At 53.1% G+C, this 19,526-nt stretch overlaps 1 protein-coding gene across 1 annotated transcript in view; it reads right to left on the minus strand.

The window, feature by feature from the left end:
* Positions 1-1,107: 1,107 nt before the first annotated feature.
* Positions 1,108-19,526, minus strand: part of DNAAF8 (dynein axonemal assembly factor 8) — a 92,143-nt gene continuing 73,724 nt past the window's right edge. Inside the window, exons 25-31 of the mRNA XM_050980275.1 lie at positions 18,295-18,490; positions 14,902-14,996; positions 13,873-13,993; positions 11,436-11,656; positions 9,509-9,594; positions 5,159-5,228; positions 1,108-1,826 (exon numbers count right to left, since the gene is read on the minus strand). Of these exons, the coding sequence (XP_050836232.1) occupies positions 1,749-1,826; positions 5,159-5,228; positions 9,509-9,594; positions 11,436-11,656; positions 13,873-13,993; positions 14,902-14,996; positions 18,295-18,490 (867 nt within the window). The 3' untranslated portion in view covers positions 1,108-1,748. The remainder of the gene's footprint in view (positions 1,827-5,158; positions 5,229-9,508; positions 9,595-11,435; positions 11,657-13,872; positions 13,994-14,901; positions 14,997-18,294; positions 18,491-19,526) is intronic.

Below are 19,526 nucleotides of genomic sequence, written 5' to 3' on the forward strand. Positions count from 1 at the left end.
GCCTGGGATAGTGGAAGGTGTCCCTGCCCACAGCAGGGGGTGGGACTGGATGAGTTTGAAGGTTTCTTCCAACACAAACCAGGCTGGGTTTCTGTGACTTTGGCACTGAAAGGCTGTGTGAGGTCAGGCCAGGTCACTGTGTCCCCCTCACACCTGGCTGGCTGTGACAATCTCTGCTGGCTGTGACAATCCCTGTTGCTGTTCCAGGATTAGAGAAGGGCAGGGCTGTGTTAGGACTGGTACCTGCTGAGGAAGCAGAGCTTGCAGGGCCCCACCTCCGACAGCTCTGGGACTCACTGGGCACTTCTGTCTCATCTGCAAAGGGACAGATCTCAGAGGTGTCACCTTCTCATAGCTGGTGAGAGCTGGGAGGGAGGAGGGCTCACCCCAGGCCCACCCCCAGCACCCAGAGCTGGGCTGGCCCCACTGCTCTGCCCTCACCTCTGGGACACTCACAGGGACTGTCCCTGCCACCTCTGCCATGGCTGGAACCAGAAGCAGGCACAGAATGACAGAATGTCCTGAGTGGGCAGGCACCCCCAAGGATCAGGAGTCCCACCCCTGGCCCTGCCCAGACCCACCAACAGCCCCACCCTGTCCCTGAGCACTGCCCAAGCCCTCCTGGAGCTCTGGCAGCCTCGGGGCTGTGCCCATTCCCTGGGGAGCCTGGGCAGTGCCAGCACCCTCTGGGGGAAGAACCTTTCCCAAAATCCAGCCTGAGCCTGCCCTGCCCAGCTCCAGCCATTCTCTGTCCCTGTCCCAGAGATCAGAGCTGCCCCTCGGGAGGAGCTGCAGCCCCCCCTGAGCTCTGCCCTCAGTCTCCTTCTCCAGCTGAACAATCCAAGTGCCTCAGCTGCTCCTCAGACCCCTCCCCATGCCCAGGTCTCTCCTCTGGACACTGCAACAGCTTTAGATCCTTCTGATATTGTGGCACCCACACCTGCCCCAGACCTGAGGTGAGGCCACACCAGGGCAGAGTCTGTGCCTTAGCAGGGCAGGTGGGAACAGGAGGCTTCCTGGGCTGAGAAGTCTTTCCCGAAGGAAAAGGAGCCCAGAGTGTCCCAGGAAGGCTGTGGGTTTGTATCAACAGCAGCTTCCTTTCCTCTGGGCTCCTAGAAAGGATGACAAGACCAGCAGCTGCTGCAGGAGGAGGAAGAGGAGACAGGGCTGTGTGCTCCTGGCAGGGAGCAGGATGGGGCTGGCACAGCCCATGACAGGGCTGCTGGAGCAGAGGCAGGTGAACACGGAGCTGTCCAGCCTTTCACCTTATCAAACAGCTCAGCCTGGTGTTCGGAACCTCCAGGGATGCAGCTTCCCCTCTATTTCCATTTCATTTGCTGGGGTTTTGTCTTTGGCTCAGCAGCAGCAGCAGCAGCAGCAGAGTCTCTCCATGAAGTCTCTGAGGCCTGGGGCAGGTGGAGTCCCCAGGCACCTGAGACACCCAGCAGTGAGCTCCTGGCCCTGTGTTTGCCTGCTGAGGTTTTCCAAGCCAGGGGAGTGCTCCAAGCCTTGCTCCAGGCTCACAAGCAGATTGTCTCTGGATGGACTCCACTGGGAAGCACAGCCTCAGTTCACAGGGGTTTGTTTTGGGGCACTGAGCCTTCCTCCACCACTCTCATTTCTCTGAGCCATGCTAACACCTCAGACTGTGTTTAATTCCAAACAAACAGTGCTCTCAGAGCTGCTGGTGCCTGTGAGTCCATGTGCACAGTGGCATCCTAGGCTGCCTGGGGCCTTGCCCTTCTCTGCTAGCAATGCTGGGCCTCAAGTCGGTGGATGCTCTCTGATGTCAGGGAGTCAAAAAAGCAGCAGAGCAGCTCCTGGGCCTGGGGAGAAACCAAGGAAATGGTTGGAGGAGAGCTGTGAGTTCTGTGAGTGCAAAGAAACTTTTTCCAGAGGCAGGTTTCCTGTGCAGAGGCTGTTTCTGGGCTGGGCTAATCCCAGCAGGGAGTGGCTGTGAGTGTCCCAGAGCAGGGGACACTGCTCCTTGTGACACCCACGAGTTGTGTTTGCAAGGAACTGAAGAAAAGCAACAACAAGGAAGATGCTAAGTGGGAAATCCTCTCCCTCCCTGGCTGCTCTGCCTGTCCTTCCCAAGCCCAGCCCTGGCACAGCTGTTTGTGAGCTGGAGAAGCCGCTGGGGTGCCAGGGGCTGCAGCCCAGCCTGCAATCCTGGCTGTGCTGATGGGCCCCAAAGCACTGGGGATGCTGTGCTGCCACCCACCCCACACAGCCCTTGGGCCCTCCTGCCTCTCCTCACGGCTTTTGACTCTCTTCCATGGGAGTGCAGCCCCTCTGCCTGCTGCTCAGGGGAGAGGGTCATACCAGGAGGGGCTGGGAGGTTTTCCCTGTGTTCCACATTTCAGGTGTCTGCAGGGAGGGTGGCTCCAGGCAGAATGGAGGGATTGCTGCTGCCAGGGGAGGCTGGGCTGCTTCCCTTGGGCTGTCACAGTGGGACAGAGCCTGTGTCACCCCAGTGCTCTGATGGTGGCAGGTCAGTGATGTCACCGAGGGACAGCCACTCTGTCCCCACAGCCCCATCCCAGCCACAGTCACTGCTGCAGGGGAGGGGCAGTGTCCAACCCCAGGACATCCCAGTGCCCAGGCTGGGCACAGCACTCCCTGACCACTCCCTCATCACTGGAGACATCCCAGTCTGGGCATGGACCAGCTGCAGGGACATCTGGGACAGCCCTGAGGAAGGTCACCGGCCCCTAACAGTGGCACCAACAAACCATGGCTCTGGCACTTCCAAATGGGAGCTGTGCTGAGTGTGCCTGGCACCTGCAGGGTCACTGGGGGGAACAAGGAACTCCCAAAGCCTGGATTTGTCTGCTCCTCAGGCAGGTGTTTCACCCAGGGCAGCTGGAGGTGCTCCAGGAATGCAGGAGAAGCCGGCACAGATGTCGGCACTGCACCAGGCCACGTTTGAAAGCTGATTTTTCATCCTGCTGCTTAATCCCAAATCACACTGGGAGCGAGGATGATATTCCATTTCACTTCCATGGCTTGACTCCACCAGCAAAGGCTGCAGCTCTGCTCAGACCATGAGGATTTGAAACCCATGTTCATTTAACCCTCCTGAACTTTGCCTGATACCGTGTTGTTGCTCATTAGCTTTGCCCTGCAAAGCCTGGCTGACATTTCACAAACTCATTAGCAGGAGATCAGAGGCTCAAACATCATTCCTGGGGCCATCCTTTGAGGAACAGATACCCCGGTGGGTTTGCTCCTCAGATCTCACTGTAATTCCTGAACCTGCCCCGAACTTGGGAGAAAAAAGCCCAGTGGAGACCCAGCAGGAGCTGCTGCTGCTGTGCTGTTTGTGCCCCCAGGGAGATGTGCCGCTGCCCCAGGACATTCCAGCATTCCTGCTGGAAACTCTCAGCTCCCTGCTTCCAGAGGGATGAGACTGCACATCCCAGGCTGCCAGGAGCAGGGAGAAGGGCTGGGCACATTTGCTTTTTCTCCTCCCTAGCACAAAAAGCCCTCTAAGGCTCTTCCTGATAGGCTCGTTCCCCAGCGCCGGCAAGCAGAAGGGATTTTATGTCAGGCACAGAGATGTAATGTCCTTTCAAAGCAAATCAGGAGACAGCCTGGACTCGCTGGCCTGTCACATTCCTTGGCAACAGCCTGGCACCCTGGCAGCAGCCAGGGCTGGGCTGGCAGAGCCCTGCAGAGCCGTGCCCCGGGCACTGCAGTGCCGGGATCCACTCGGGAAAGGGCTGGGAACCCAGCTCAGGGATCCTCTGTGCCCTGGGGACAGGGAACCCAGCTCAGGGATCCTCTGTGCCCTGGGGACAGGGAACCCAGCTCAGGGATCCTCTGGTGCCCTGGGGACAGGGAACCCAGCTCAGGGATCCTCTGTGCCCTGGGGACAGGAACCCAGCTCAGGGATCCTCTGTGCCCTGGGGACAGGAACCCAGCTCAGGGATCCTCTGTGCCCTCGGGACAGGGCTGGGAGCTCAGCTCAGCCTCTCCCGGAGCTAAAAGCAGGAATGCACACTTCAAAGAGGGCTCAGTGTCTTTTAAGGCTCAGTCCTTCGAGCACTGGTGCTTGAAGGCAGCAGCTCTGATGTGTTAGATGAGGTTACAAACACATCTCACTCCCTGCTGGGCTTTTCTTGGGGGAAAAAAGGGATCCAGAGGAGAGGTTTGTCCACTTGCTATCGTTTCTCACTCCACAAGTCTTTTATCACAGAACCACGGAATGGTTGGGGCTGGAAGGGACCTTAAAGCTCTTGTCACTCCACCCCCCTGGCATGGGCAGGGACAGCTCCACCAGGACTTCCCATCCCCTGATCCCAAGTGCTCAGGCTCTGCCTCCTCTCTCCAAACCTCTCATTTGTTTGAGCTAAACTTTGATGATTACAGCCCGAATTTTGAATGCATTTATGCAGTTTATTCCCATTAGCTGCCCACATGTCTGGAGCTCAGTGTTTCCTTTCTTGGGCTGAATTACTGAGAAAATATTCAGCTAGACCATCCCTGGAATGGCTAATGGCTTCACTCCTCCTCTTCCACTTGGATTTGGGCTTCTGAAATGCAACTTCCAGAACACAGGACTTGTGCCAGCTTGGCCATAGGGCTGAATGAACATTTCTTGTCACTGTTTTTGACAAATATCACAGACACTTGAAATTCTGCCCTGGCAGGGTGGGCAGGCCCTGGCACAGGGTGCCCAGAGCAGCTGGGGCTGCCCCTGGATCCCTGGCAGTGCCCAAGGCCAGGCTGGGCAGGGCTTGGAGCAGCCTGGGACAGTGGAAGGTGTCCCTGCCATGGCAGGGGTGGCACTGGATGGGCTTTAAGGTCCTTTCAACCCAAACCATTCCATAATTCTGTGATATTTTTCTCAGTGTTGATTTTTCACAAGCAGTAACAGAATTTCTATGGAAAATATAGAAGCTTTATCAATATCTCCAAATGTTTTGATTCAAAGTTGTGTCACCACTGTAATGTGGGAGACAGTTTGACAGGATTTTGGTCCCACCTTGCCCATGTTCTGGGCTCTCAGCCTAAGCCAAGGCTTGGGGCTGTCACCACCTCTGACTCACGAAAGTTATCATTTTTTTTTTGAAATTTCAACCAATTTTAACAAGTTTCCTACATCACAGGAGCACAAAGAACACATATCCATAGCACAAACTTCTCTACTTGCCTGATTCTCATTCTGGGGATAAAGGAGATGCTCTGCAGTGTCCAGGACTGACTGGTTCTGCCAGCAGGCACTGGGGGCAAAGAGAAAGGGAAGCAGGGTGAGTTTGCTGTGTCAGCTGGGAGGGAGGGAGGGAGCTGACCCAGCCCTAGGGAGGTCTGAGCTCTGTGCCAGCAGCTCCAGCCACAGGCATCTGCTGCTGCTCCTCTTTACACAGCTAAATCCTGGCTTTTACAAAGCTTTGTGTAAATGGCTTTGCACTATTTAAATACAAACCTTCCAACAAACTTCAAATACAAACTGGGCAAGCCGTGTGCAGTTGCATTAAGGTGGTTCTGGGGCAGTGGAAATACACATCACTGTGGGTGCCTGGCCCTGGGCAAGGGCCTTTGTCACTGAGATCATCTGGGTGTTTCCCCCAGGGCCAGGCTGACCTGCCTGGAGCAGCAGGCACTGCCTCACTAGTCCTGGCTCTGCTCTGGCCCTCCGCAAGCCACACACGACCTGACCTCAAAATGTATTCCAGAGAAATGGAAAGGCAAGGTACCAAGCTCAGAAGGGACTCTGTGCACACTCCGAGCCTCAGGCTTGAGAACTCCCCGGAGGCTTTGGAAACCACTCCCTACTCCCTGCCCCCACAGGCAGGTATTGTGCTTGGCAACAGTTTTCCCTTCACTGCTTTTCAACAGCTCCGAGATTTTACACCCCATGTGTTCATTTTTTTTTTTTTTTTTTAAATTTCTACACCTCCTTTCCCTCCAAAGCTCCCCGGGATGAGCTTCCTATAGGGATAACACTGCTCCCTGCTAGCAGCAATTAGCACTTGGTAAGAATCTTTCATCAGAGAGAAAAACACCCAGCTAGGTTCCTCAGCTCTTGACTTCTGCTCTGATTGCAGTCCCTCGTTTCAAGGCTGGAAGGCACAAAGCCTGGCCTAAACTCTAATTTTTTCCTGCTGCCAGCTCAGTTTTGGGGGTGCTTTAGCCAAACCTTGCCTATTGAGCTGAATAAACCAGGTGAGCTGCTAAGTCTGTGCACAACACGGGTCCTTACAATCTTAAAGTGCTTTTTAAATGCTTAAACCATAGAGGAGTAATCACTGTGGAACCAGCATCACCTCTTAAGGCAGCTAAATCTGGTTTGTCATGCATAAAAAGCAGAGCATGCCTTCCTTCCAGGAGCTGCTTTGAATCTATTGCTGTAAATTCTTGCCTCTGCCACCCTGCAGCCAGGAAATGTGGCTGTGAAAACAAGTTATGACAGGGAAAATTCAGATGCTTCATCCTGAGCCATCCAGGCAGCCAGATGCTGCCAGAACAAGAAAGGTGAGTCCCACATGGTTTTCCCTGGGCTGTGGATAGGATGGGGTCACTTCCCTCCCTGGGGTCCCCACTGCCCCCTCACCTGTTCCAAACACCCCCTGTGCCCTGTGAGCTGCCCTTGGCACACTCCCAGATCCCAGCCAAACTGCCAGGCTGCTTTTGTGCCCACAGCTGCATTGCTCTGTCCCCTTTTCTGTGCTCACTGGGTTTTGGGGCAGAAATGATGCCCTGGATGTCCAGAGAGCAGCCAGAGCGGGCCCTGCTGCTGAGCAACCCCAGCAAGGAGGGGCTGGGGCTGCCTCCAAACCCCCCAGCTCTGGAGGTCTGTCCTTGACAGAGCTGGCTCAGGAAAGCTCGAACAGGCTCAGGACTAGGAGCAGCTTCACTGGCAGAGCCCACATTGTTCCTCTCAACACCTGATTCCTCTATCCCAGCCCATCTCTGACATCACAGACAGGAACGTCCCTCCCTCCCGGTGGCACAAAGCCAGAGAAATGTGGCTCAGCTGGGACTTAAGGGCTGGAAAATAATCCCTTCCCCGCGGAGAGGCTGCAGCAGTGCAGCTGGAGCCGGGCAGGTATTGCAGGCCTGGGTCCTGGCAGAGACAGGAGATAAATATCCCGTGATTTACCCGGGACAGAAAGGGCTGACGGAGCTGTGAGAGTAATTAACCTCTGGTGTTATTTAAATGGAAGATGTCTTGGCATCAAGTGTCCTTGGGAGGCACCAGTGAAGTCAGGCTCATTTTAAAAAGTTCGAAAGCTTGACAGACAAAAAGGGTGTGAGCTCCTGATCTCCCTGAGGATCAGAGCCCTCCCTCCTCCCACCCTCGGGCACACCTTGCTGCTCCTCCCTTCCACAGGCATTTTCCATCATGAAGGCAAAAATGTTGGGGTTTTTTTTTCTTTGATTTTTTTTGGGGGGGGGGGGGGTTGGGGGGGTTGTTTGGTTTTTTTTTGGTTTTTTGGGGTTTTTTTGTTTGTTTGTTTGTTTTTGGTTTTTTGGTGGGTTTTTTGTTGTTTTTTTGTTTGTTTGTTTGTTTTGTTTGGGTTTTTTTGTTTTTTTTTTTTTTTTTTTTAGAGCTGGTTTGAAAAGGCTCTGTGATCACTGGTTCAGGCACTGGGGGGAGAGGCAGAGTGGACCCTGCTGTTTGGGGGTATATCTTGCTGTTTGGGGCTGGATCCATTCATTTGAGAGTGGACCCTGCTGTTTGGGGCTGGTCCTGCCCTTTGGAAGTGCCTCCTGACCCCCATGAGTTACACACAGGTATTCTGGAGCCCAGAATACCTGTGCAGACATTGGCAGCGATTCCTGCTCAGCCCCTGGGGGCTCTGCAAGCCAGGAGAAGCCACAGGAGGTGTCTCTGGAGGGGCTGCCTTGGGCCTGGCCCCTGCAATCCCAGCCAGCCTGAAGGACAGGACTGCTGGGCTGTTAAGCAGCACCCAGTGGTGCTGGGGAAAATAGAGATATGGGGATCTTGAGTGACTCTCCCAGAACTACCTCCAGCAGTGACCTGCAGGCTCCCAAAAGTTCACTTTTCTTTCATTGTAAACCAGAGAAAGCTGGGAGAAATCTCACCACAAAGGCCTTGGCTAACGGGCTTTGTCTCCCCTTGCAGAGAGGAAGGGTTGGGATGTGGCTCCCAAGGGTGTGATTTTAAATGAATGGAAGCAAAGTCAAAATGGTGTCAGTAGCTTGAAAACATTTTTGAAAAGTTCCCAATGGGATCTGTTCCAACCATCCCTCCCAGGTGTGGCCCTGGGAACATTTCTGCAGAGTGAGAACTCTGAGGTGCAGCCACGTGGATGTTCAGCTTTGATCCCTTGGAGCCTGCAAACTGCAGCAGCCCTGAATCCACTGACAGCACTTTCTGGAAGTGCTCCAGAGGGCACAGCCAAAGCCAGGATGGGGTTTTTGGCATGGCTGCTGGGCTGCTGCACATGGGATGTGGCACAGCCCTGACTGCTGGTTCCTGTGCCAGAGGAGCCATGTGTGAAAGCTGCACATGGCAGTGCCAAATACCAGCCCCGTGCAGGGAGCCCTTCCCTCTGGGGAACACAGGGTTAATTGCCCTGCTAATCACTCTGTTTCACTAATCAGTCCCTGCAGAGGGGTTCTGTTTGTTTTTCCAGGCTTATACATCCTCTACCCAGTGTTTCTGGTGATTTATTTAAGAGGCTAATTTTTGATTTTCCTTTCTGGTGTTTATTTTAAGGTTTGGTTTTCTGTTTGGGTTTTTTTTTTTCCTTTTCCTTCACAGCAAACATAAAATCTGCTAAGATATTTCTCCTAGGAATTTTATTGATTCAGCAGGTCTATTCCCAATGTGAGTCCTAATTCCAGAGAATTCCCTGTATTCATGGAACCATGCTGCTGAGCCTTATGGACACTGCAGGTCCTTAACAAAGGACATAACTCGGTTTTTAAAGGTCCTGAGTAGAGGACACTTGACTTGGAAACGGGAGGACACTCTCAGGTATTGGGCGACTCATGACAAGAGACACTGGGGGGCATGTGCAGGGAAGGGAACAGAGCTGGGGAGGGGCTGGAGCACCAGGAGGGGCTGAGGGAGCTGGAAAAGGGCTCAGCCTGGAGAAAAGGAGGCTCAGGGGGGACCTTGTGGCTCTGCACAACTCCTGACAGGAGGGGACAGCCGGGGGGTGGTCAGGCTCTGCTCCCTGGGAACAGGGACAGGACAAGGGGAAATGGCCCCAAGCTGTGCCAGGGGAGGGTCAGGTTGGATATTGGGGAAATTCTTTCATGGAAGGGTGGTCAGGCCCTGGCACAGCTGCCCAGGGCAGTGGTGGGGTCACCATCCCTGAAGAGCTCAAACGTGTGCATGTGGCACTTGAGGGCCTGGATGGGTTAATGGTCAATGTGCTGGTTCCTGGCTGGACTTGATCCTTCCCAACCTTAACAACTCCATGAGCAGTGACTGAGCATGCACAGGGTGACTGTGCAGCACAGGCTGCCCTTGAGTGACAAGCACAGCAGAGAGGTGCCCTCCCTCAGGGTAGCAGCTCCTCCTTACCTGTCCAGCAGGGAGCCCAGAGAGGTGACAGAGCTGTCCCACTGTGCTGCCAGCACCAGGCACAGCCCATCCTTCAGCAGGGAGCACTGCAAGAGAGGGAGGAACAGAGCTTTGGTGCTGCTCTGCACCTGAACAAGTGTCGAAGTGTGGCTGATGGGAGAGGAACAGGAGGCACAGAGCAAGGGATGCCCCCAGGCAGAGGCAGGGCCATGTCTGAGCTGTCTGTGATCCCCACAGCCCTCGGAGTGAAAACCAGCACAGTGTCTGGGTGTGTTATTCACCTCTGCTGGAAGCAGGAACACCAAGACAGGTAAACATTGAGATATTGTAGCAGAAACACTGATTACTTGAAACAGCTCATCTCCCTCCTAGAGCGGGAGAGCAAAGGCTGTGACATTCACCTTTGGCTCAGCAGTGCCAGATTCTTCTGGAAACACACCAGCTCTGCCCAGGGCCATTTATCTCTGACAGGAGGAGGGAGGGATGGCTCTGCTCCCCCAGTGCTGATGTGTCCTTCCTAGAGAGCTGTGCACATTCCCTGTGCAGGGGGATGGATCCTCAGGGAACTCGGGGCACAGGCAAGCAGTGCTTACACTAATTGGCTGCTAGATGTAATTGCTGTTCCATACAGATGCACTTCAAAGGGATGCTGTCAGTTTGAAAAAGCACAACCTGAAAAGATCTTACATGCTCCTATTACAGATAACACCCAAGACTTAGACCTGAGAGCTGGAAGCCCAAATATTTGTGTTTTGTGAAGGGGCTGCTGTGGTCTGAGAGCCCTTGGGTGGTTGTTGGTTTGCTGCTGGCACTGTCATTACTGTCCCCCCTTGCTTACTCTCTGCTGCTGACAGCACTTTCCTGCACATTCCACCTCCCAGCTCTGCCCAGGCAAGGTTCCTGACTGGGTGGGCTTCTCCTACACCAAGAGGAAAACAGCCTGGGCCTGGTACTCTGCTGCTGTGGAGCAATGTCAGCTCAGCCAGCAGCACATCCTGTGCCCAAACCCAGGGCTGCACCTACTGAGAGCCACAGAATGGCCTGGGCTGGAAGGGACCTCCAAGCCCATCTTGTCCCACCCCCTGCCATGGGCAGGGACACCTTCCACTGTCCCAGGTTCCCCATCCAGCCTGGCCTTGGGCACTGCCAGGGATCCAGGGGCAGCCACAGCTGCTCTGGGCACCCTGTGCGGCCTGCCCACCCTCCAGGGAACAATTCCTAATTCCCAATATCCCATCCAGCCCTGCCCTCTGGCAGTGGGAGCCATTCCCTGTGTCCTGTCCCTCCATCCCTTGTAAATTGTCTCTCTCCATCTTTCTTGTAGCTCCTTCACACACTGGAAGGCCACAGTTAGGTCACCCCAAAGCCTTCTCTTCTCCAGGTGAACAACCCCAATTCCCTCAGCCTCAGAGCTGCTCCATCCCTCTGTCCATCCTGGTGCCTCCCCTGAACTGGCTCCAGCAGCTCCAGGTCCTCTCTGTGCTGGGAGTCCCAGAGCTGGAGGCAACACTCCAGGAGGGAAAACCTCTGGCTCAGGCTCCAGCGCACAGTGCAAGAAGAAAAAGGGGTTTTAGTATTGTAGAGGAGGATTAATGGGGTGTGATTAGAGAGAGGGAAATAGAAACTGTGTTTCTATGGAGAAACAAGAGAGGAGACAGCAGCAGAGCACACACAAGAGGGTGATGGCTGACTGGAATGAAACATTCAATAAATGACTGGTGGGTGGGCCATTCCCATGAGGGCTCCCAGGGATGCAGGACTGTCAGGAAGTGCCCCCAGTGCCCACATTACTCACCAGAGGTGCCAGGGCTCAGAGGCAGTGCTGCAATAGTGCCACCAAAGCCTCGGGGCAGCACACCACAGCAAGGCATTACCAGGCTCTTCTTTAGTGCCAAGGAAGCAAAGCCCAGCTCCAGCTGTTCCATACCTTTGCTGCAACGCTGCCCTTGGCCCTGCTGAGCATCTGGGAGATGCAGAGAGCCTGGGCTGAGTCCAGCACAGCCAGGCGAGCTGCAGTCACCACGCAGCCCCTGCCCACGAGCTCCTCCAGCAGCGCCACGTACGGGGGCGGCTCCGAGCCCCGCAGGATCAGCCCGGGCAGCAGCAGGCAGGTGCTGTGCCACAGCTGCTCCAGCAGAGCCTCACCTGCTGGGAGAAGAGCAGAACATCTCTTTGGTCTCTCCCCCAGCACCTCTGAGCCCTCTCAGTGCCTCTGCCCTGGCACAGATGTGTCCGTGGGAGTCGGGGGCGCCGCGGTGTTGGGATGTCCTGGGAGGTGCCCTGGGATGAGCCTGGAGATGTGCCCGGGGATGTCCTGGGAGGTGCCCTGGGAGGTGCCTTAGGATGAGCCTGGGGATGTGCCCTAGGAGATGCCTTGGGATATCCTGGGATGTGTCCAGGGATGTGCCCGGGGGTGTCCTGGGAGGTGCCCAGGGAGGTGCCCTAGGAGGTGCCTTGGGATATCCTGGGATGTGCCTGAGGATGAGCCTGAGGATGAGCCCGAGGATGAGCCCAGGGATATGCCCAGGGAGGTGCCCTGGGATGCCCATCCCGAGCTGCTGCACGCCTTTGTGTCCCTGTCTGGAGATCACAAGACAGCAGGAGTGACCCCATTTCAGGAGTCAGACAAGGACAGCTGCTGGTTTGCTACAGGAGCTACTCTTCCATTTCCATTTTTGCCAAGCAGAGAAGGCTGCTAATCCAGCTGCTTTTATAATCCCAAATGTAATTCTGCTCAGCATACGTGAGGCTTAATGTATTTCATATTTTCCTCCTGATAAATCTGTCTGTCCATTAGGCAGCAGCTTGGTGATAATTATTTGCTGGAAGGAGCTTTCCTTGTGTGCAAGAGCTTCCTCTAGTGTCCAAGATGAGCCCAGAACGTGAGTGATGTGTCTGCTTTGCTGGAGGCACTTATGAGATCGTGCCTGACAGTTCAGAGATCACGTGGACTTGCTTTTCCAGGGCAGTAACTCTTTGAAATACATTTTCTGAGACACAAACACATCAGAGCTGTGCACTGCTTTCCTTTTTACTCTGCTTAGGCATCTTCAAAACTGAGATATCCTCGTGTAGCAGGAAATTAGGGGCATGTATTTTGAGATTAGCTCCTGACACTGAGCTGTTCAAAGCCTACAGAATACCTGTGCTCTCTCCACAACAAGCTGGTTTATTATTTTATTTTGTTTTATGGAATCTCTTCTACAAATCAAGTGATTTGGTCTCAGCAAACCTGCACTAAGATGATGGGGACAAAACTCTTCCCAAATACCTTGGGACAAATCCTCCTTCAGAGGCCCCTTGCACAAAAGTGACTTGGTGTTCACCCCAGGAGCAGAGGATCTGATTTACCACCCCCTCTTGCACTTCTGCACCTGCTGCTAAGTGACCAATGCCCCCCAAAATCCTGTGTCAGGCAGGGCTGGGCTCTGATTCTGTCCCTTTTTTACCCTGCTCCTCTCCCATCCACAGCAATCCCGAGGTTCCACTGCTGGGATTAAGGACTGCAGTGTCAGGTGTAGCACAGCAACATTTTCTGAGCTGCCCACATCAGTCCTGAAGCTACAGGAATGGGAATAATTGTTCGAAACAATTCTGTTCCCCAGGGACCACAGGGATGCTTTCACCTGGTCCCTGCTTGTTTATAAAGGCTTGGGATCAATCCACAAGATCCCAAGGTGGGAGCCTCCCCTCGTGCCAGAGCCATCTCCTGCCCTGCAGCACAGCTGTGTTTACACATGTCTATCAAATCAAATCAGCAGGAGAGGCCCTGAGGAGCTGCTGCATCCCAGGAAGTGTCAGCCTGGCTGAGGCTTCAGCTCCCAATCAAAGTCAGCCTGGCCATAGCTGGGAGTCATCTGGAGCTGGCAGCTGCTCAGCAGCAGTGGGAGCTGAATGAGCTCTCAGCTCAGCTCAGGAGAGGCCTCTGGCCACGCTGCCAGCAGCAGTCCCTGCACCAACTGATATTTATCTACTCTCAGCACAGAACAGCTCACCCTGCCTAGCCCGGCTGCCTCTCCAGGGCAGGCTCTGAATGGACACACACCACCAGGGTTGTGCTGAGACACCTGGGAAGGGCTCAGAGAGGAACAAGTGCTGCTCTGACTCCAGCTGTGCTGTCAGTGCTTGTTCTGCTGCTGCTGTTAAGGTCAGCCCTCGTGGACAGCTCTGTCTGTAAACCCTGAAGTGCTGGCAGGTGAACAGTTAAAGGCTGGACTCCCCTGGAGCTGTTCTCTGCAGCTCAGAGCTGTCTCTCCCTTCTGAAAGCACATCAATAGCCAATCTTGCTGCCACCAGATGGTTTGTCTTGCTGTCCAACTAATCAATAGCAGTCCCAATCTATAAGAAGAGTTGCATTTCCTTACCAGGACTGCCTGGCTGCTCAGAGTCCAGGACACTGGGATGTCTTCCTGGGTCATGGGTTAGGATCTTGTGCTGCTTCCTGATTCCCAGGCTGAGGATGGGGTCGTGTTTCAGGTTATGGATCTGCAGGAGGGAAGGCAGGCAGGGAGAGAGAAGCAAGTCATGTGAACACATTACCTAATGAGGAGGGATAACACTCCTCAAGTATTGATTCAGGCAAGCTGTGAAGCTTTTGTTGTTGTGGTGTACTTCTGTAATTGCCAGCCTAGAAAACACCTGCTTGTCTGGAAATACAAGAACATTTTGCATGCAGTCTTCTTTTTAATTGAGGTTTAATTCAGTGCAGCATCTCATCATCCTTTTCAAGGTCCCATATCCAGTCATCATTCTAAACTCTCCACTCCCAGGTTTTCAAGGCCAAAAGCTCAAACAAAGCCTGGGAGAGTCTGACAGCTTTCCCCAGTGCCACTCTGGGGTGCAGCAGCTCCCTCTGTCCCTGAATGAACTGGCACAGGCAGGATGCCCTGCCCTGAGCTGCACACCCACACCAGTGAGGCCTGTTACAGATGTGGCCATTTCCAAAGGACCATCTCAGCTGGAATCACCTCTGAGCCACAGCAAAGCTCAAACTTTCCATCCCTTGGCTGAGCACATCCCAATCATTTTCACATCATCAGCCATCCCATCCCTGAATGATCCAAAGCTGGTAAAAAGCAGCTCCTGGGTCAGGTGTGCTCAGCAGTCAGGGTGAGGCTGCTGTCCCTGCTTCCAAAGCAGTGTTGATCTGAGCCCTCCCAAATTCACAGCAGAGCTTGCTGAGCAAACTCATCTGCAGCAGCTCCTCCCCACCGAGGCTGCTGGGGTCAGTGCAGAGGCAGGAACATCCCCAGGACTAGGAGAGCCTGGCAGCTCAGGAAACACACCCAGAGCTGCATTATCTGCAGCATAATAGCAGAGAGGGCAGGGGACAGCAGGGCCAGAGCTGCTGCTCTGGCACAGCAGGGTAGGCTCAGGAAGGGGCAGATTCCTACCTCTTGCTCCTGCACTGGCTGACCCTGGGCACAGCACAGCCCTTCTGGGAAAAACAGCTTCACATCCTGGACTGCCATTGCATAGGATCTGGAGCCTGAGAGAGAAACACAATGAGAAGATTCTCTCAGGCCATGAATTAAACATTCTCTAGACTCACACTCATCTTTTGGAGAGATTGATGATGTGCAACTCACTGCAGTAATTGCTTTAAAGGCCAGCTGTTCTGTACAGTAATAGCAAACATTTTAAACCATTATATTTAGAATAGTTCCACTGCCTCCTTGGTATTTTGATTGTGTCCTACTATCACTCAGCAGCTTCCTCGTGTAAACAAGACCCCTTCTATTTCCTAACACTGGAGCTGAAGGAATCATGTTAAGGAGGCTGGGAAACCTTTCAATTCCAGCTCTAATTCCTGTTGTTCCCTTGCTTCTGGATCCCACCAGGCTGCCCTTACTGAAGGGGAAGAGCTGCTGGTTAGTAACACAAATGTACTTAGTAACAATAATGGAGGTCCCAAATACACTGGCAGCTCTGACTGGCCAAGGAAATCAGAATTAGCACAAGGCACTGCTGATGGAAGAACATTTTTCTGTTCACCTTGGGTCAGGAAAGGTAAACTGGGCCTGGAACAGTCAGAGGAATGACAGGAGCATAACTGGGGAAATGGAGAATCCTCTCAAGAGTTAAACCAGACCTTGGCTCGTTTGACCCAACATGACCCAAAGCTGAGAAACAAATCTGATTTCTGATCAACATTTCAGGGTAGGAAAGGTCAGAGGTGTAAGAGAGCTACTTAAAATAAAGTCCAGATAATGGCACAGGAACAAATGGGCACAAAGTGTATGTGGCTATATTTAAGCTTGAAAATGTAAGAAGATTTTTAGCTCTCAAGGCTCTGTGACATTCATGCAGTTGGGGTGGGTGCTCATGGAAGGGCAAATGTGATGGGGCTGTCTGTGAGGGAATTAACTGAACTCAGTGACTCGAGAGGTCCCTCCAGGCTGAGCAACTGAATATTTCCCTATAAAGCAACAGAGTTATAAAGCATTACTCAGAATGTTTGGAGATTTGTGGATGGAAAATATTAGAGAGGGAAAAAGCTATTTCAATTGGAGTTTAGCTAGATTGTCAACGTGCTGGCACAGATCCATGCTCCTGGGATACAAATACCCTCTGAAATATTCCCACCTTGGAGGCTCCCCATTCAAGGATCCCACCTGAGAGCACTCAGCCCTGTTGGAGCACCACAATTCCAGGGTTTGTATAGCCAGAGCCCTGAGGTTGTGTTAAATCCCAGTGTATGAGCTGGGCTGGATCCTTTCCACAGCTGCACACCAAACCTCCTGTGCTGCCAGCATGGGTGGCATTACAGAGAACACAAATGCTCCCAAATGAGCCTTTTACTCTCACTTTGCTCAAGGTACAAGACAGTGTAGGGTGCACATGTAAGAGCTCTTTGGATGCAAGCAAAAGCACAAAAAGCACAGTCCAATGACTTCCCAAGCCCAGAGGAGATGGGAGGGTGCAGGTTCACCTCTGCAGCTCAGCCCTGCAGGATTAAAGCTGCATTTCTTGGTTCACCAGTCTCCCTGGAACCCCCTCTTCATCTAAATTGCATTTCCTTTCTCACTTTGGGAGGAAAGAGTAGGAGTTTTCTCTGCTTCAGGCATTAACTGACGTTCTTCCTCAGCTGGAGCAAAACCAGGAAAGCCTTGTATTGCCTGCTAAGAAAGGAGGATGGGCTTGCACAGTCCCCCAGTTACTCACAGAAGGTTCTTCCAGCTTAACTGTGTTGGAGGAAAAGCTCTGGGAGATGCAGGGGGTTAGGAGCACTCCTTTGCTCATGGATGGATGGCTCCAGGGCAGAGCAGCTGGGCAGATCCACCAGAGTTAGCTCCAGCTGCATCCCTGTTCCTGGAATGAGTGCAGGGGGGGCTCTGTGGGCCAGCCCTGCAGCTGGGTCCTACTCAGAGGGCAGGGCCAGCTCTGGGCTCAGCTCAAATCCCAGCCCAGGGGTGTGAAGGGGGTCAGAACACCCCAGGATCTCTCTCCCACAGGGAGCTCCCTGTAACTCCAAGCAGAAATGGGGTGAGAGACAGCTCCCCTTGCTTGTTTGCACTGAGTTATGCTGGGGATGCTCCAGCTGTGCCAAACAGCTGAAATTTGGGATGTATATTACCCATTCTTAGCCAGGCCTGAGCAATTGGATACACAATCCATCCATTCATCTCAAGAGCAAGAGAAGCAGGGGCTGGTAATGGAAAATTGTTGGCTGGAGAGCCCTGATCCCTTTTTTTTTCTTTTTGTATGAGTAAATCCTGCTCTTCAATCACTCCCACAAATCCTGTGGGATCTCTCCTGAGATCCCAAGTCCTCAGGTTCTGCAGCAAGGGCTTGGTTCTCTCTCCCAAGCTGTGGCTCCTTCACTCCCTGCCAGCTCTCAGCAGCCCACCTGACATGGATGAGAAGAGGGAGTGACTTCACAGCCCAGGCACAATGGGAAAAGCCAAACAATCCAATGGATCTTGTCAGGAAAGTTCCTCTGGGACTCTGGGCACACAGTGCCTGCCAGCTCACCTGAGTTTACAGAAATTATTGCCTTATTTTTTTATATTCCTTTAAGTATTAGAGCAAAATCAGTGCAATACTGAGGAGAAACACAGGCAGGGAGCTAACCACCCCTAATTCCATGTGAATTTTGGAATGACACCCTTCCCTCCTTGTGGCAATGATGTTGGCCTCTCCACAGGCTGCTCTCTCCAGGGATATTTCCCATTTTTCCCATCCTTAGCACCCCACACATCCCAGTGCTCCCTGCTGGCAGAGGAGCTGGCATGGGGCAGCATTCCAAGGATGCTGACTTGCCCTGTGCCTCTGCCCATGTGCCAGCTGGGAAGAGCCTTTCCAGATGGGAAGCAGCTGAGTTGCCCTGCTTGCCTCAGCAGCTTTGGGTCACCTCTCTCCTGCCAGCCATCAGCACTGTGAGATGTTACAGGCTGTCCTGGAGTCTTTGTGAAATCTTGGAGCTGGCCAATGGGTAATGGAGACATCAGGAAGGGACACACAAGCAGGGAAGACAGATGGGTTCTTGGGAATAATTCCAAAATAACCAGCTAAAAGTACAAAATGACCAAGCAAGGAAGAGATCAAAGGAAATCTGTTCTGATAAAGCCAGAGCTGGGGCTGCTCTGGGAGGAAGCCTTTTGGAATATATCTTCTGAGACACACTCAGCTCAGCCACCAAGAACACAGGGAAAGTTTCCTGGGAAATAATGTCCTGCAGTGCCTGCCAAGGCTGGATCTGTAGTGACAGATCTGGTGACAGGAGGGAACAGACATAACATTATCTATTTGTGTGTCTGAGCCTTTGGACTTTTACAAAAACCTACCATAAAATCCATTCTGGACTGTGCTGGTGCCATACTGAGCCCTCCAGAGGCATGGATCCAGTGCTTGGGCCAGCTGAGGATCCTCTGGTCCCAGGAGATCCATCAGCTTCTTCACAGCATTGGGTCTCTGCAGGCACAGCACGAGGGCAGTGCCTGAGGTCAGGTAGGCACAGTGAGCTTCTACAGCAGCTGCATCCTGAGAAGAGATCAGAGGTGAACAGACCATGAGGGGCTGGTGAGCACTGGGAACAGCCCAGATTCCCTTTGGCTAGGAGGGAAAGTTGTAAGGAAGCAAATCTGCTGTTGCTCCTTCTATTCTCTCCTCTTTAATACACTGCTGGTGTATAAAGGTTCCAAAATGTAGAGCTCAGACACCAAGCAGTGCCCATTTTGTGCCCACTTTGTGCCCATTTGTTCCTGTGCCATTATCTGGACTTTATTTTAAGTAGCTCTTTTACACCTCTGACCTTTCCTACCCTGAAATGTTGATCAGAAATCAGATTTGTTGCTCAGCTTTGGGTCGTGTTGGGTCAAACGAGCCAAGGTCTGGTTTAACCCTTGAGAGGATTCTCCATTTCCCCAGTCATGCTCCTGTCATTCCTCTGACTGTTCCAGGCTCAGTTTATCTTTCTTGACCAGAGGTGAACAGAAAAATGTTCTTCCATCAGCAGTGCCTTGTGCTAATTCTGATTTCCTTGGCCAGTCAGAGCTGCCAGTGTATTTGGGACCTCCATTATTGTTACTAAGTACATTTGTGTTACTAACCAGCAGCTCTTCCTGTGACATCCAGCAGCTCACAGGAGGGCTGTTCCTCCAGGGAGACATCTGGATCAGGAGGAAGCACAGGCACAAGCACAAACATCAGGGTCATAAATACCCTGGGATGAGGAGCCACGTTTGAATTCTTCAGCTGATGTAAAGTGATGGATCACAAATGCCAGAGCTTTGCTTTTTGAACTCACAAATGGCAGCACCCCCCTCCCCCCACACACCCTGCTTCTCCTGAAGAGTGAACTCCAGACACTAGTTGGGATCAGGACTTAAAATAGGAGGGTCAGAGCAGGAGCTGCAAGAAATCAGTTTGTTCTCCTGGCCTTGTCTGATGCCTTTTGCTCCACAGCAAATTCCTCCACCTTGGCTTCTTTCCTAAGCACAGTCAGTTCAGGCCATGCCCACCCTGAGCAGAGCTGTGGGGGTCACAACACCCTGGGACTGTACACTGAGGAAGGGTG

This window comes from Serinus canaria, chromosome 14 (genome assembly GCF_022539315.1).
Source record: "Serinus canaria isolate serCan28SL12 chromosome 14, serCan2020, whole genome shotgun sequence".
In the NCBI taxonomy this organism is placed as follows: domain Eukaryota; kingdom Metazoa; phylum Chordata; class Aves; order Passeriformes; family Fringillidae; genus Serinus; species Serinus canaria.